The sequence below is a fragment of the Scyliorhinus torazame genome, chromosome X (assembly GCF_047496885.1).
Source record: "Scyliorhinus torazame isolate Kashiwa2021f chromosome X, sScyTor2.1, whole genome shotgun sequence".
Taxonomy (NCBI): domain Eukaryota; kingdom Metazoa; phylum Chordata; class Chondrichthyes; order Carcharhiniformes; family Scyliorhinidae; genus Scyliorhinus; species Scyliorhinus torazame.
The window spans coordinates 8,093,743-8,110,126 of record NC_092738.1 but is presented as its reverse complement, the minus strand read 5'-3'; the positions used below and the strand labels follow the sequence as shown (position 1 = coordinate 8,110,126).

The following is a 16,384-nucleotide window of genomic DNA, read 5'->3' as shown; positions in this document are numbered from 1 at the left end:
GCTGGCAAGGTGGATACAGAACTGGCTAGGTCATCGAAGGCAGAGAGTAGCAATGGAAGGGTGTTTTTCTAATTGGAGGGCTGTGACTCGTGGTGTTCCGCAGGGATCAGTGCTGGGACCTTTGCTGTTCGTAGTATATATAAATGATTTGGAGGAAAATGTAACTGGTCTGATTAGTAAGTTTGCAGACGACACAAAGGTTGGTGGAATAGCGGATAGCGATGAGGACTGTCAGAGGATACAGCAGGATTTAGATTGTTTGGAGACTTGGGCGGAGAGATGGCAGATGGAGTTTAATCCGGACAAATGTGAGGTAATGCATTTTGGAAGGTCTAATGCAGGTAGGGAATATACAGTGAATGGTAGAAACCTCAAGAGTGTTGACAGTCAGAGAGATCTAGGTGTACAGGTCCACAGGTCACTGAAAGGGGCAACACAGGTGGAGAAGGTAGTCAAGAAGGCATACGGGATGCTTGCCTTCATTGGCCGGGGCATTGAGTATGAGAATTGGCAAGTCATATTGCAGCTATATAGAACTTTAGTTAGGCCACACTTGGAGTATAGTGTTCAATTCTGGTCGCCACACTACCAGAAGGATGTGGAGGCTTTAGAGAGGGTGCAGAAGAGATTTACAGGGATGTTGCCTGGCATGGAGGGCATGAGCTATGAGGAGCGGTTGAATAAACTCGGTTTGTTCTCACTGGAACGACGGAGGTTGAGGGGCGACCTGATAGAGGTCTACAAAATTATGAGGGGCATAGACAGAGTGGATAGTCAGAGGCTTTTCCCCAGGGTAGAGGGGTCAATTACTAGGGGGCATAGGTTTAAGGTGCGAGGGGCAAGGTTTAGAGGAGATGTACGAGGCAAGTTTTTTACACAGCGGGTAGTGGGTGCCTGGAACTCGCTGCCGGAGGAGGTGGTGGAAGCAGGGACGATAGTGACGTTTAAGGGGCATCTTAACAAATACATGAATAGGATGGGAATAGAGGGATACGGACCCAGGAAGTGTAGAAGATTGTAGTTTAGTCGGGCAGCATGGTCAGCACAGGCTTGGATGGCCGAAGGGCCTGTTCCTGCGCTGTACATTTCTTTGTTCTCTTTGTATATCTGAGATATATAAAAGGCCATATCCACCGCCTCTACAAGGCAACAGTAGTGGACTCGCCAACCCTAAGGGTATTCAAATGGTCATTGGATAGACATATGGACGATAAGGGAATAGTGTAGATGGGCTTTAGAGTGGTTTCACACGTCGGCGCAACATCGAGGGCCGAAGGGCCTGTACTGCGCTGTAATGTTCCATGTTCTATGTTCTAATGTCTCAGCAGCCAAAGTGCTTTTTACCACTCTCCTTATTTTCTTTGTTTCCCACACAAGCGGGCAACATTTACCATTGTTCCCCAAAAGGAAAATTATAAAACCTCCTGCGCTTGAAACCCCATCACATAAATTTGTGTAGGACGCATCACTATAAACTATGATTTTCAAGTGCCTAAGGTCACCTAAAACCGGGAACCTCAAAACACACTCCTGCATTTTTAGTTTGGCCAGCGCTTTATTAGCACTTATTATGTCTTCCACTTTGGGATCATTCATTTTTGTACTCAACTCTAAAACATCAAAACTAACGTCTGGTCTAGTCTGTCTACCTAACCAATTCAGTTGCCCAATTAAACTTCGCAGTTGCTCTTTATCCATCTTTGAAACCATTGCGTCTTTTTGTAAAACCCGACCACGACTAACTGCTATTGGGCTGATGCTCTCCCGATAAGATTGTTGACGTAAAGTTGCCCCGAACTTAGTCTGTCCGATTTCACGTGCATGCGGGCTTCTACTCCTATTAGTATTCATAGTCTTACTCATGTTCCGAGACCTTTATAAACTACGTCCCCTCTCCCGCCTGGTATCTCGTTCTGTACTGCTACTGCTTGATCTTTACCTTCTGCTGTGGAATGTCCTTTCAATAGTTCTCGACCTTTTCCTGCGGATCTGTTCACTATCCGATGTACTATCTGAACTGGCACTGCGTTTCTGTGCCCTCCATTTTTGAACTTCGTGTTCCCAATCCATTGTCTTCACACCCTCCCCTGAATGCTTCACATTCAACCATATTATATTTAATATCCCAATTATATTTAAATGCACCGGAAGCCTGACTTCCATCCCTGAATTTTTTCCTCAACCCAGAGATTACAATTGCTTCGAAATCACTAGTCCCACCCCACAAAAAATCATCGACATGCATCATAAAGATGCCAGAAAGATTTCCTTTACAGTGCCAGTAAAACATTGCAGGATCTGCTTTCAACTGGCAACAGCCTAACTTTAACAAAACTGACTTTACTGAAAAATACCAGACTCGAGATGCATCATTTAATCCATATACACATTTGTTCAACTTCCAGAGTACCCCTTCTGTGTTAGCTGCTTCTTTAGGAGGACGGAGAAAAATGTCTCTCTGGAGCTGATGCCCCTGCAAAAAGGCAGCTTTTATATCTATAGATTTGCATTCCCATACCTTTGTGGCTAATAGAGCCAAGAAGATCTTTAAAATAACCTTTCCTGCAATCCATCTGTGGGATAGAGCTCTTTGTCACCTATCCGGTACTTCTGTGTGTACCCCATATTCACTCCAACTATGCAGTTCTTGCTGTTTCGCATCTTTGATAATTTTTTCATCCAATTTATTGGAAGGCACCAAAATCTCACGTGCATGTGGGCTTCTACTCCTATTAGTATTCGTAGTCTTACTCATGTTCCGAGACCTTGATAAACTACGTCCCCTATCCCGCCTGGTATCTCGTTCTGTACTGCTACTGCTTGATCTTTACCTTCTGCTGTGGGATGTCCTTTCAATAGTTCTCGACCTTTTCCTGCGAACATGTTCACTATCCGATGTACTATCTGAACTGGCACTGCGTTTCTGTCCCCTCCATTTTTGAATTTGTGTTCCCAATCCAGTGTCTTGACACACTCCCCTGAATGCTGTACATTCAACCAGTGTTTATACTTTACAGTGGCTTCCCTGCTCTACTAACAACAGTTGCATCCTTCCATTGACTAGACCCTTCAGGCAAGTGTGTCACTTTTGTACCAACTTTTGGCAGTTGTCCTTTCGGAAAAATGGCCTGTTCTAAATCATCAGAATTATTGTGTTCCTCGACAGAAACCCTGTCTGTATCAGTGAACTGGTCATCATAGTTCTGTAACACGTGCGTACCAGATGACCCTGGTTTCTCATCATGTCTGTCTGCTCTGTCTAAATTTTAAAATTTGTAATCTGTACCCATTATCCTTGATGAATGTACAGGCTGATTGCAATGTTGCAAAATAATTGTTTTGCCATCTGTGCCTATGATCTTCCCTGGGCCTTTCCATTCATTAAAATTGTCTCTCTTATAGTATACAATGTCTCCTTGCTGAAAAACGGTATTTGATGGCCGTACATTATGCCTCAAAGCTCTGTGAATTCTTTCAGAGACTTCTGCTTCCAAAAAAGCTTTTCCGCTGCTATGTAACGCATTTAAGTGCTCAGCAAAGGCAGAGCTAATTGTAGTCCCTTCCCAAGCTGGATGCTGATCATTCAAAATGGATGGAATTTTAGGATTTCTACCAAACACTAATTGATAGGGACTGTAGCCCCCAACCATCTGCAATGAATTCTTCGCATGTACCGCCCATGCTAAAGCTAAATTTAACTTGCAATTTGATCTATCTGCCAAAATTTTCCGGAGCATGTAATCTATTACTGCATGGTTTCTTTCACACACACCATTACTAAATGGGCTTTCCGCAGCCGTATTCATAACTGTGATATTTAGGTTTTCACACATATCCCTAAACTCATCATTAGCAAATTCTCCCCCATTGTCCGTAAGGAATTTTGCCGGTGGGCCCATTCCTGTCCCAATCCATTTTCCACAATCTGATTCAGGATTACTCACTTTTCTTTCCTTCGTACAGTGGTTGATTGACTAAATCTCGTTGCTATATAACACAGTATGTAGATTGTCTGACCAGAGGAGGGGCAATATTGGATTTAGTACTTGGTAATGAACCAGGGCAAGTGAAAGATTTGTTAGTGGGGGAGCATTTTGGAGATAGTGACCACAATTCTGTGACTTTCATAGAACATAGAACATAGAACGATACAGCGCAGTACAGGCCCTTCGGCCCACGATGTTGCACCGAAACAAAAGCCATCTAACCTACACTATGCCATTATCATCCATATGCTTATCCAATAAACTTTTAAATGCCCTCAATGTTGGCGAGTTCACTACTGTTGCAGGTAGGGCATTCCACGGCCTCACCACTCTTTGTGTAAAGAACCTAACTCTGACCTCTGTCCTATATCTATTACCCCTCAGTTTAAAGCTATGTCCCCTCGTGCCAGCCATTTCCATCCGTGGGAGAAGGCTCTCACTGTCCACCCTATCTAACCCCCTGATCATTTTGTATGCCTCCATTAAGTCTCCTCTTAACCTCCTTCTCTCCAATGAAAACAACCTCAAGTCCATCAGCCTTTCCTCATAAGATTTTCCCTCCATACCAGGCAACATCCTGGTAAATCTCCTCTGCACCCGCTCCAAAGCCTCCACGTCCTTCCTATAATGCGGTGACCAGAACTGTACGCAATACTCCAAATGCGGCCGTACCAGAGTTTTGTACAGCTGCAACATGACCTCCTGACTCCGGAACTCAATCCCTCTACGAATAAAGGCCAACACTCCATAGGCCTTCTTCACAACCCTATCAACCTGGGTGGCAACTTTCAGGGATCTATGTACATGGACACCGAGATCCCTCTGCTCATCCACACTTCCAAGAACTTTACCATTAGCCAAATATTCCGCATTCCTGTTATTCCTTCCAAAGTGAATCACCTCACACTTCTCTACATTAATCTCCATTTGCCACCTCTCAGCCCAGCTCTGCAGCTTATCTATGTCCCTCTGTAACCTGCAACATCCTTCCGCACTGTCAACAACACCACCGACTTTAGTGTCGTCTGCAAATTTACTCACCCACCCTTCTGCGCCTTCCTCTATCCTTTGTGCAAAGAGCCGGTCCTAATAGCTACCTATCCCCCTCTCGCCATGCTTTACCCAATCTCCCTGTTCACTCCCTGCAACCCGAATGAATGTCTATAATGCACTATTCTAACTGGTCATCCCAGTCTAATGCTCTTTTCTTTAGTTCAATTCCTCATTCTCTCCTTTTATCATTCTATGATAACTACTATGCCGCCTCCTAACCAACATTCTCTTCCGCTACCCGCCGACAACGGGACACCGGTGGCGTTGTGGCAGGTGCATTGGCCTGACGTCTGGGTTACGCTACATCTCCGTTCCGTGCAGGTGGAGAACAGACATGTTGTATTTTCTTTCACCTCTGCCACGAGGGTCTCTATTGCTAGAGAAATGTGTGGGTAGGTATTCCCCCTAATGGTCATAAAGTGTGCTAACAATTCGCCAGACCAACAATAGTCCTGTTGCTGTCTCGGTCCAAATTCGGATTTTGGTTCGACATACAACTCCCTGTGTCCATTATAAACATCCCCGGGTTAATAATCTGTATCAATGTCTGGTCTGAAAGACCGTCCCGCAATTCATTACATCTCGTACATAAACACCTCGTCACATTTTTACAGCCACTGGCTCTCCGTCCGGGTTCCTTCTCGTTTGATGGTCGCCAGAAATGGGATGTCATCTTGGTAATTGGTGATGGGCCGAGTCTATCGGCATCATCCGAGCCATAGTCATCTTACAACACACACTAAGGCATCCAATGATTATACAATATATAATTATAATAACAAGTATTATCAATCCATGCATCAGGTAAAACCCCATGACCGAGCTCTGAGGGCTGACTCTGAGCTGAATCCTGCTGTAGGGTTTATATCCCCCTTCTAGTTGTACTGACTAGCAGCTATCCCCGATCCTTGTCATGTGTGTGTACCGGTCGTGATTTGTAAACTGTGCACGGAAATCAACTGTAAATTCATCCATCCCGCAGACCAGTGTCGATAGACTCTTTGTATTGTTCATTCCTCAAGTCCAATCACCGTGAACCATAGCTGTCGCTTCTCAGGAAGGTAACACAATAGCTATATCCGTGTGTTCCACTACCTCCAAGGCATCTGACTACCTTGGGGTAGCAGCACCGTAGAAGCTTCCTCATGTCCCTTAGAAACAGCACACAACTCAGTCCATCAGCGACCAAAAAGGTTTTTATCCCTCACTGGTATTTTTTTGGAAGTGCTTTCCGTTTCTCATTGGAATGGTAAATTATAATATCATGTACTATCCACTGATTATCTTGCTTTATGAATTGCAGAAGCTTCAATCGATCCTGTTTTTATTCCTGACTTCCTCACACTAATGTCTAACATTGTACTGAACCATGTAGTCTGCCAGCCCTGGTTTACATGAGACAATACTCAGTTTTCTTCAAATCCCTTTTGTCCGTTATCATTTTCCTGACAGCATGGAGTGTATACTTGCCATTATTTGTTTGTTTGTTTTTTTTACTTTGCAATAACACCACTTGCACATTTAATACAGTCAACTTTTGGGGTTACAACCCAATTGAATCCATACATAACAGTCCTTAACAACTTACAGGACATTTTGTCCGTAATAACTATTACAGTCTCCAATGCCATATTATTTGCTGCATTGGTTACAAATTTCCCGCCGTGGCATCAAGCTGCCAGAATTCTTTAACTATTGGCATTTAAAATGCGGGGGTTCCTCGTCAGTCGCTGCCGAGACCCTGAATAAGTCCACCGCGTAGTACATACCCCGTGGAGACCACAGATCATCCATCAGCCAATGTTCAGTTCAAGATGTCTGACCGGAGGTTTCACTATTCAGGAATAATTTGATATTTTGATTTGTTTCTAACCCGTAAGGTTTTTCTTCCGGGCTCTGTCATTTAATTCCCTCAAATATGTAGCCAACTGTATCATTAGTTTCCCCCCCCCCCCATACTGTCTAAAACATTCTTCTCTGGAGTGTAGCTCTCGTTCTTCGTCTGTGTTATTTTTGCTTCATCTGAAAATCAAATGAACAGGTCAAAGGCGGAGAGGGCCTTATTTCTTAACTTGTATCTTTCTATTCTTGTTTGGATGTTCCAGAAGTGCCCTCTCCAGGACTTCTGGATTTCCATTTAATTCCTTTTTTTTTTTCTCATCCTTGACGTACATCATACGATTACGATGAGCCTCCGCCTCCTATCGTTGCACCCCTGAGTGAGACTCAAAGAATCTCAAACTCCTCTTTTGCTAACTCAGTGATCCAAGCGGGTTGAAACTTTCCCTGGTACATGTCGGATAGTGCTACTGCATTTACTTTAATTCCTTTAATTTTGATTACGACCGGATTTTTATGAAAGTAATTTCAAACCATGACATTTTCACTTTATCATCTGTCCTATCGATGCTGCTAACAGGTTTCAATTCACTGACATCCCGTTCCACTGATTACATAATACTAGTAAGTGCAGTTATCCCCTGCCACTCACAACCAAACATTCCTTTTCCCTTGTCCGAGCGGTTTGGGGATATGATCTATCCTGTCGCATGGCATCATTGCAGTGATACAGTCTCTAAACACTGTTAGGCTAATTTTATGTTCCCGGGTCATCCCAACATCTCTTAAACTACATACTCCCTCACTAATTGTTACCACAAGTTTATCACTTCTTCACAATCCTGCACATCCTTTCCCAATCACTCCGTTGTCAGCTTGGTTTTCTCTGCAGTAATTACAATTTATCATTATCACACCATCCCATGGTCAAAAGCTATCATGTGGTCACAAACTTCGATCATCAGTGTTGCCTGATGTTTCACAAAACAATCATGACGAACTGAATTCCCCAAGTTTCCCTGGGAGCTGAAGCATTTCCCTATTTTTGTCATTCTAAATGCAATATCAACTCACCTGAATGCTCTATATCTGCCATTCTCCTAGGTCTCATATGATTACTCCCTGTCCAAACTACTGGGCTACAGAACGTGCCACATCCTTGACACGATGTTTCATTATGTTGACAATGAATCATTTTAAACTGGGGTCCATTAATAACAGCCCTTGATCTATCATCCCATATTCTCAACTCCTTACTGATTATGTTTCTTCGTTTGCTGCCGATAGGTTGCTTATGGATTATAATAATCCCTCTGTTATTATTGAATTGGGTCGGATTAGTTCTGATACAATTCCTTTGCTCCAGATGCCACTGATTCACGAATTCAACGTCCCCCGTGCTGCTATCAGCTTTGATTAAAAAGTACAAATTACTTCTGCTGCTCCTAGGAAAAAGAGGGCCTGCATACTCTAGTGACAATTCTTCCACCAGTGTCTGAGTTTTTTTCTATGCTACTCCCTGTTTCTTTACTCCCTGTTTCTCCACCATTTTCTTTCCTGAATTTTTTTTCAAATGGTGCCCACCTGGCTTGTTCCTCGTCCTCCTTAACTTTACTACCATCTGTCTATACCACCCAAGCATTTCCCAACTCTGTTCTGCTAACTGATTTATCAAGTTTCTGTCCCTTTTTAATGTTATGAATAAACATTAAGGCAGGGTTTAAAAGAAAGATTTCCCATCTTTCCCATCGAGTTGTATTCGCGCCTTGCGGACAACCTTGGTCAACTCTGTCAATTCTAAAATTCAGTTGTGACATAAATTTTCTTCCTGGCTGATAAATTTTCAATCTCTGCTATCCTTTTTATGGCTGCCAGACATTTTGCGATGTCCGAAAATTTTTGTTCAGCCCTTGACCAATTTCCTGTCAATGTTTGATAGGTGTCTGAGTACTATGATTAGCAAGCACCATACCATATCTGTTTGCGTACAGATTGAATTTAATGCTCAAATCGTCCTCTTTATGTCTCTCCTCTAATGGCCCAGATGTTGCTACAGCTGTTTTTAACTGGTCCAAACTCCTCTGTCCTTCACTGGTCCACCTAAAATCCCCCTTCCAAAGTTTCATAAATGGGTCTAACATAAAGACTAAAGACTTCCACTACTGATCTCAAATACCCCCCAAACTCCCCATGATTTGCTGAACCCCGTTTCGTGAAATGGGCGCTGCGATTCCAGCAGCTTTCTCTCTCATCCCAACACGAGCTTCCCTACCAGCCTTTGATACTGAATACCCTAGATAGTCGACTTCGCTCCTGCCCATCTGGCATTTCTTTAACCCTATCTTAAATCCTGCTTCATTAAGTGTTTTAATAATTTTGGTCACTCTTTCAACATGTGTCCCCCTGATCATCATCTCTAATTAACACATCATCAATATATACTAAAGCCAAATCATCTTTAATCAGCTCATATACTAAAGCCTGAAAGTGGTTTGGGGAATTAACATATTCTTGTGGCAATTTACAGTATAAGGAATGTTTAGTGCCAAAGGTAAATGCTGTCTTTTCCCGGCTGTTCTAACCCTTTGATCATTATCTCCAGCTCGCATTTGGCACCTCGGGTCAAGGGCTATTGCTTTTACGGCCTGTATCAGTCTCCCTGGGTTGTGTGCTGGAATTGTGTGCTGATTAACCCTGTGTCATTCTTTCTATTGCTAGATTTGCTTTCCTTATTTCCTTTACGTTATCAATTGGTTTTAATATCTTAATTTTTTATTTCTGATCTATTTTTATTGATCTTTCCCTGCCATCAGATTCTCGTTTCCTGATACTGCAAGTAATACTCCTAATCTAAGCTCCGGTCCCATATCTTTATTCCCTAATACTCCGTCTACAATGTAGTTTACATTCTAAACTTCATTTCTTCTGCAAGTGACTTTCTTGCAACTCAACGGGCACTAGGACCCTGTGGAGCTGTGCCGTATCAATTCCACTGCCTACCTCCTAATACTGGTCTCATTAGTCCCCGTGTTTCTAGCCCCTTACTGCCACAATGCCCCTCTTACGGTTTGGGGTTTGGGCATCTCTAAAACGGCCTTCTTCCTTTCTACTGGGATCTTCCTTTCCCCCTGTGTAATCTTAAAATAAAGTTAAAAATTCATAATCTTTGCTATATGAAAAATCCCCGAATCTTAAATTTGATGTGTAGTGAGTTTACAGAGAAAATACTGAAATCTCGACAAATTTTGGAGCACAGAACAAACATTTTTTAAATGTAGGTACATCATGGCTGCCTCTAAAAAGGAGCCCATGGACCCCGCCCACACCGAATGCCTGGTCTTCGCATTTCAATTTTAAATTCCTTTGTTCTCGTCCCCTTTTTTTTTTAGCAGCCAAGCCTATGCCGAGTTCAACTAATCATTTACAAATCCCAATTTATACGTTTTGATTTTGCTTTTTGTTTACTTCCCGAGACTTGTGTTCTAAATAACTTCCACAATGTTAATCATTATTACTGGTTTTCTAAAGAACTTTCAAATACGTACCCCGTTTTAAATCTCACTTTCACTACCGTGTATACCTCCTAATTGATGTGCAACTTCGTTTTGCAAAACACAACATTTTAAAAACTAGGTATACTAGAGGAAGTTCACAACTTCTTATTAAACACACACCCTCATTCATCCACCGAGATCTCCACTCAACCGAAAGGAATTCAAATCATTACAATCGACGACGACACAAAGGTTGGTGGAGTTGCGGATAGCGATGAGGACTGTCGGAGGATACAGCAGGATTTAGATTGTTTGGAGACTTGAGTGGAGAGATGGCAGATGGAGTTTAATCCAGACACATGTGAGGTAATGCATTTTGGAAGGTCTAATGCAGGTAGGGAATATACAGTGAATGGTAGAACCCTCAATTGTTTTGAAAGTCAAAGAGATCTAGGAGTACAGGTCCACAGGTCATTGAAAGGGGCAACACAGGTGGAGAAGGCAGTCAAGAAGGCATACGGCATGCTTGCCTTCATTAGCCGGGGCATTGAGTATAAGAATTGGCAAGTCATGTTGCAGCTGTATAGAACCTTAGTTAGGCCACACTTGGAGTGTAGTGTTCAATTCTGGTCGCCACACTACCAGAAGGATGTGGAGGCTTTAGAGAGGGTGCAGAGATTTACCAGAATGTTGCCTGGTATGGAGGGCATTAGCTATGAGGAGCGGTTGAATAAACTCGGTTTGTTCTCACTGGAACGAAGGAGGTTGAGGGGAGACCTGATAGAGGTATACAAAATTATGAGGGGCATAGACAGAGTGGATAGTCAGAGGCTTTTCCCCAGGGTAGAGGGGTCAATTACTAGGGGGCATAGGTTTAAGGTGAGAGGGGCAAGGTTTAGAGTAGATGTACGAGGCAAGTTTTTTACGCAGAGGGTAGTGGGTGCCTGGAACTCGCTACCGGAGGAGGTGGTGGAAGCAGGGACGATAGTGACATTTAAGGGGCATCTTGATAAATACATGAATAGGATGGGAATAGAGGGATACGGACCCAGGAAGTGTAGAAGATTGTAGTTTAGTCGGGCAGCATGGTCGGCACGGGCCTGGAGGGCCGAAGGGCCTGTTCCTGTGCTGTACATTTCTTTGTTCTTTGTTCTTTGTAATCCTGAAATTTCCTAATCATTTCCAAGTCTTTGGTTCCCCCTAGTGGCCATTCATCTCCCAACTTTTTCACTCAGAAGACATATCTCCCTCTAACAAAATCCAACTTTAGTCAATTCTAATTGTACGGCATTGAATTGTCTCCAGAACATTCCCTCAGTGGTCTTAACTGAATTGTCTGTGACATTACCTCAACCCGTTGAAGGACTGAACCGAATTAAAGTGTAAATCAATACAACCAATTTTAATTTTCAACCCACATGCACGGAATTGAATTATCGTTCGATATTCCCTCAATTCCCATTACCTCAGCCATACCTACATCGACTGAAATTAAGTTTTCTAATCCACCAGACTGACCTTTGATTTCGTCGAACGATCTTACCCGACCAGAGGCGAGTGACCAAACCCACCTTGGACTATGAGACAGGGGAAAACCGACATGGTCCTTTATAATCTACTCACACCATGGGCCCATTTCCCCTCTCTCCGTCCAAGGCTGGTTTAATCCTGATTTCGCGGATAGTCGGGAATTCGTACGAGAAATCCCACCGCTGCCACCAAATGATGAAATTGAGTTCTTTCTGTCCAGTCTGGTCTCAATCAAAAGGCTGAGTTCGGATTCGTAGGTATTGGTTTATTTTATTTCAAATAGCTTGCAAGCCAGGAGTAAGACTAGGTTTTAAACAATGGTTAACTATTCAGTTAAGTGCTGTGTAACTGATAGTCGGAGACCTTCATGAAGGACAGTGGGGAACAAGAGAGTTGGGTACTGGAAGTTTAAACTTCGGGGCGATTCCCACATAGATTGGTGGCGCATCAGGGGCTGGATTCTCTGATTGGCGACGTTGAAATCGCGCTCGCCAATCGGCCGGAGAATCCGCGTTTACACCGGAATCGGGGGCGGTGCTGTTTTTGCGATGCTCCGCCCCCTCAAAAACGGCGTACTCGAGGAGTCTGTATGGACGGCCACTGGACGTCACCTGAGTCTCACCCCTAATACTCCGCCCCCGATGGGTCGAGTCCCCGACGACGTCGCTCGCGTGTGCTCACACCGTTCAGGGACCTCGCGTGGCACCGCCACATTCAGGGGGAAACCGTTCCGCTGGCAGGGGGGGCTTCGGCGGCAGCTGAGGGGACTGGTGGGGAGTGGTCCGGGGGTGGCGAGGTGGGTACAGGGGGGCACTATCTGGCAGGCCGGGTCCGCGCGTGGCCGGCGCTAGGTCAGTGCAGGGTGCAACTTTCTGGTCGTAAGACTAGACGGATCCTGCGGGCATAGCCACAGGATCGGAGAATCCATCCCAAGGAGTTCCACAGGGTCCCCATGTGCATCTTATTAGATATGGTCAGTGATGATCCAGAGACTGGAAGATTTGACCTGTATGATACATTTTTAAAATTAAATGTACAGTACCCAATTCATTTTTTCCAATTAATGGGTAATTTAGCGTGGCCAATCCACCTATCCTGCACATCTTTGGGTTGTGGGGGTGAAACCCACACAAATGAAATGAAAATGAAATGAAAATCACTTATTGTCACAAGTAGGCTTCAAATGAAGTTACTGTGAAAAGCCCCTAGTCGCCACATTCCGGCGCCTGTTCGGGGAGGCTGTTACGGGAATCGAACCGTGCTGCTGGCCTGCCTTGGTCTGCTTTCAAAGTCAGCGATTTAGCCCTGTGCTAAACAGCCCCTAAACACGGGGAGAATGTGCAAACTCCACACGGACAGTGACCCAGAGCCGGGATCGAACCTGGGACCTCGGCGCTTTGAGGCAGCAGTGCGGCCCGTATGATAATAAACCAATAGACAACATGCATTATTGGCTGAAGTAGTAGTAAATCTAAGAATGAGAAGCTTCTCTGTTATCCGTAACAGAATAATTTGGGATTTAAAAAAAATTGTGCCCTATTCTGAACAATTTACTTTTTTTCCCCCCTAATTCTCTTGCAGCTGCATCAATGTTGAATACTGCACTCCAACCGCCACTGCTTCAACAGACCTTCCAACCTCAGCTCACTCTACAGTCCCTTCCTACAGCTACTGTACCTCTGAAAGAGCCGGAAGCACAAACCCCAATCACTCCTATTCACACAGCACAAGGCCTGACTTTAAACCCCACAATAGTGAGTTACTCTTTTGTTTACTGCCTCTTGTTAGATATGGAGAGGGACCCAGTGGTAATGGAATCATAAAACAGTTTTTACAGCAATGTATAATAGTGTTAATTGCCTCACTTTCAATTCTAAGATGTTAGAATTTATCTTGATTAGTTATTCACTTCTGCACGTTGATATAATTTTAAAGTGCGTGATTTGGATATTCTTACACTTATGTTTGTACTTTAAATATTTAGAGCCATTCTATTTTTGTATAAAATCAGAAGTTGACTGTTTTGTGCCTGAGGCTTTGACTTAACTTGCAGTATCTTTCGTATTGTGGATACATACACAGATACATAGAAGATAGCAGGAGGAGGCCTTTTGGCCCTTCGAGCCTGCTCCGCCATTCATCACCATCATGGCTGATCATCCAACTCAATAGCCTAATCCTGCTTTCTCCCCATTGCCTTTGATCCCATTCTTCCCAAGTGCTATATCCAGCCGCCTCTTGAATATATTCAGTTTTAGCATCAACTACTTCCTGTGGTAATGAATTCCACAGGCTCATCACTCTTTGTGTGAAGAAATGTCTCCTTATCTCTGTCCGAAATGGTTTACCCTGAATCCTCAGGCTGTGACCCCTGGTTCTGGACACATCTATCATTGGTAACATTTTCCCTGCATCTACCCTGTCTAGTCCTGTTCGAATTTTATAAGTCGCTATGAGATCCCCCCTCATTCTTCTGAACTCCAGCGAGAACAATCCCAACCTAGTCAATCTCTCCTCATATGACAGTCCTGCCATCCCTGGAATCAGTCTGGTAAACCTTCGCTGCACTCCCGCGAGAGCAAGAACATCCTTCCTCAGAGAAGGAGACCAAAACTGCACACAATACTCCAGGTGTGCTCACCAAGGCCCTGTACAATTGCAGCAACACATCCCTGCTTCTATACTCGAAACCTCTCGCAATGAAGGCCAACATACCATTAGCCTTCTTTACCGCCTGCTGCACCTGCATGCTTACCTTCAGCGACTGGTGCACAAGGACACCCAGGTCCCGCTGCACACTCCCCTCTCCCAATTTACAACCATTCAGGTAGTAATCTGCCTTCCTGTTTTTGCTTCCAAAGTGAATAACCTCACACGTATTCAAATTATACTGCATCTGCCATTGGTTTTCCCACTCGCCCAACCTGTCCAGATCATGCTGTAGGATCCCTGCATTCTCGTCACAATTCACACTTCCACTGGCAGTGACCTATCTACAAATACTTTTGCCTGGGCTTCCTGAATGATTGCAGGAGAGTTAACTGCTACTTTGCTAAAATGCTATTCTGAAACTCAATGTAACAGTAAGAATGTTTAGAATCACGAGGAGTATACGGAGGAGACAGCTCACTGCCGTTAGAGCAGTCTTTTCAAAGAAGTGACCGCCTAGCCTGGAAGAGAACTCTATGATAGTTCCTCCATGTAACTCGGATGCCATCACTCGCTCATAGAGTCTGAAGCAGAGAAAAGAAAGGCGAAGGGCAATTGGGCCTCTAAAAACGCAAACAAAACTCACCCCAGAGTGTCCTTACATTTTGCATGCAAAGCACAGACTGACTGATGGGACAATACATTGTCCTGCACTGTCAGCAAGGCAATTGGAAAGTAACTTAATTGGCCTGGAGTTCTGTTTGCCATCCAATTAGCAGTAGGAGCTGGGAAGGAGGCAGGGCACAAGAAGCAGTGGACCCAGTTTAAAGCGTGGGTGGTAGCCATTGCTTTGCCTCAATAATGGTAGACGTTCAGCAGTGGGTGACGGCCTTTTTCCTGATGCTTACTTAAGGTGCTGCTGGAGAGAGTAACGTCATGAAGAAAGACCCTGGGCACGATGTAAGCAAAAGGCTTCTAAATGGGGCAGCGAGCGGGAACTGCCGCAAGCTTCCTGACGCTTGGACCAGTGAGGCTGTCTCAGGTGGGCATTGCAAAGGCCATCCAGAGCACGAATGATGGAGAATGAAAGGTTTAGTCAGAGGGAAGAACTTAGGGAGATCAACATTAGTAGAGAAGTGGTGCTGGGAAAACTGATGGGATTGAAGGCGGATAAATCCCCAGGGCCTGAGAATCTGCATCCCAGAGAGCTTAAGGAAGTGGCTCTGGAAATGGTGGATGCATTGGTGGTCATCTTCCGGGATTCTATAGACTCTGGAACAGTCCCTGCAGATTGGAGGGTAGCTCACGTCACTCCGATATTCAAAAAGGGAGGTGAGAGAAAGCAGGGAATTATAGACCAGTAAGCCTAACATCGGTAGTGGGGAAAATGCTTGAATCCATTATCAAGGACTTTATAGCAGAACATTTAGAAAGCAGTGGCAGGATCAGTCAGAGTCAGCATGGATTTATGAAGGGAAAATCATGCTTGACAAATCTGTTGGAATTCTTTGAAGAGGTAAGTAGTACAATTGACAAGGGGGAGCCAGTCGATGTGGTATATTTGGACTTTCAGAAAGCGTTTGACAAAGTCCCGCATAAGAGATTATTGTGCAATATTAAAGCGCATGGGATTGGGGGAAATGTATTGAGGTGGATAGAAAACTGGTTGGCAGAGAGGAAACAAAGAGTAGGGATTAATGGGTCCTTTTCAAATTGGCAGGCAGTAACCAGTGGGGTACCACAGGGATCGGTGCTGGGACCCCAGCTATTCACAATATATATTAATGATTTGGATGAGGGAACAAAATGTAACATCTCAAAGTTTGCAGATGA

General features: G+C 44.2%; 1 protein-coding gene across 1 annotated transcript in view; it reads left to right on the top strand.

Moving 5' to 3' along the window:
- pou6f1 (POU class 6 homeobox 1) overlaps positions 1–16,384 on the top strand; it is an 884,787-nt gene that overhangs the window by 341,522 nt on the left and 526,881 nt on the right. The window contains exon 6 of the mRNA XM_072493696.1: positions 13,484–13,656. Within this exon, the coding sequence (XP_072349797.1) occupies positions 13,484–13,656 (173 nt within the window). The remainder of the gene's footprint in view (positions 1–13,483; positions 13,657–16,384) is intronic.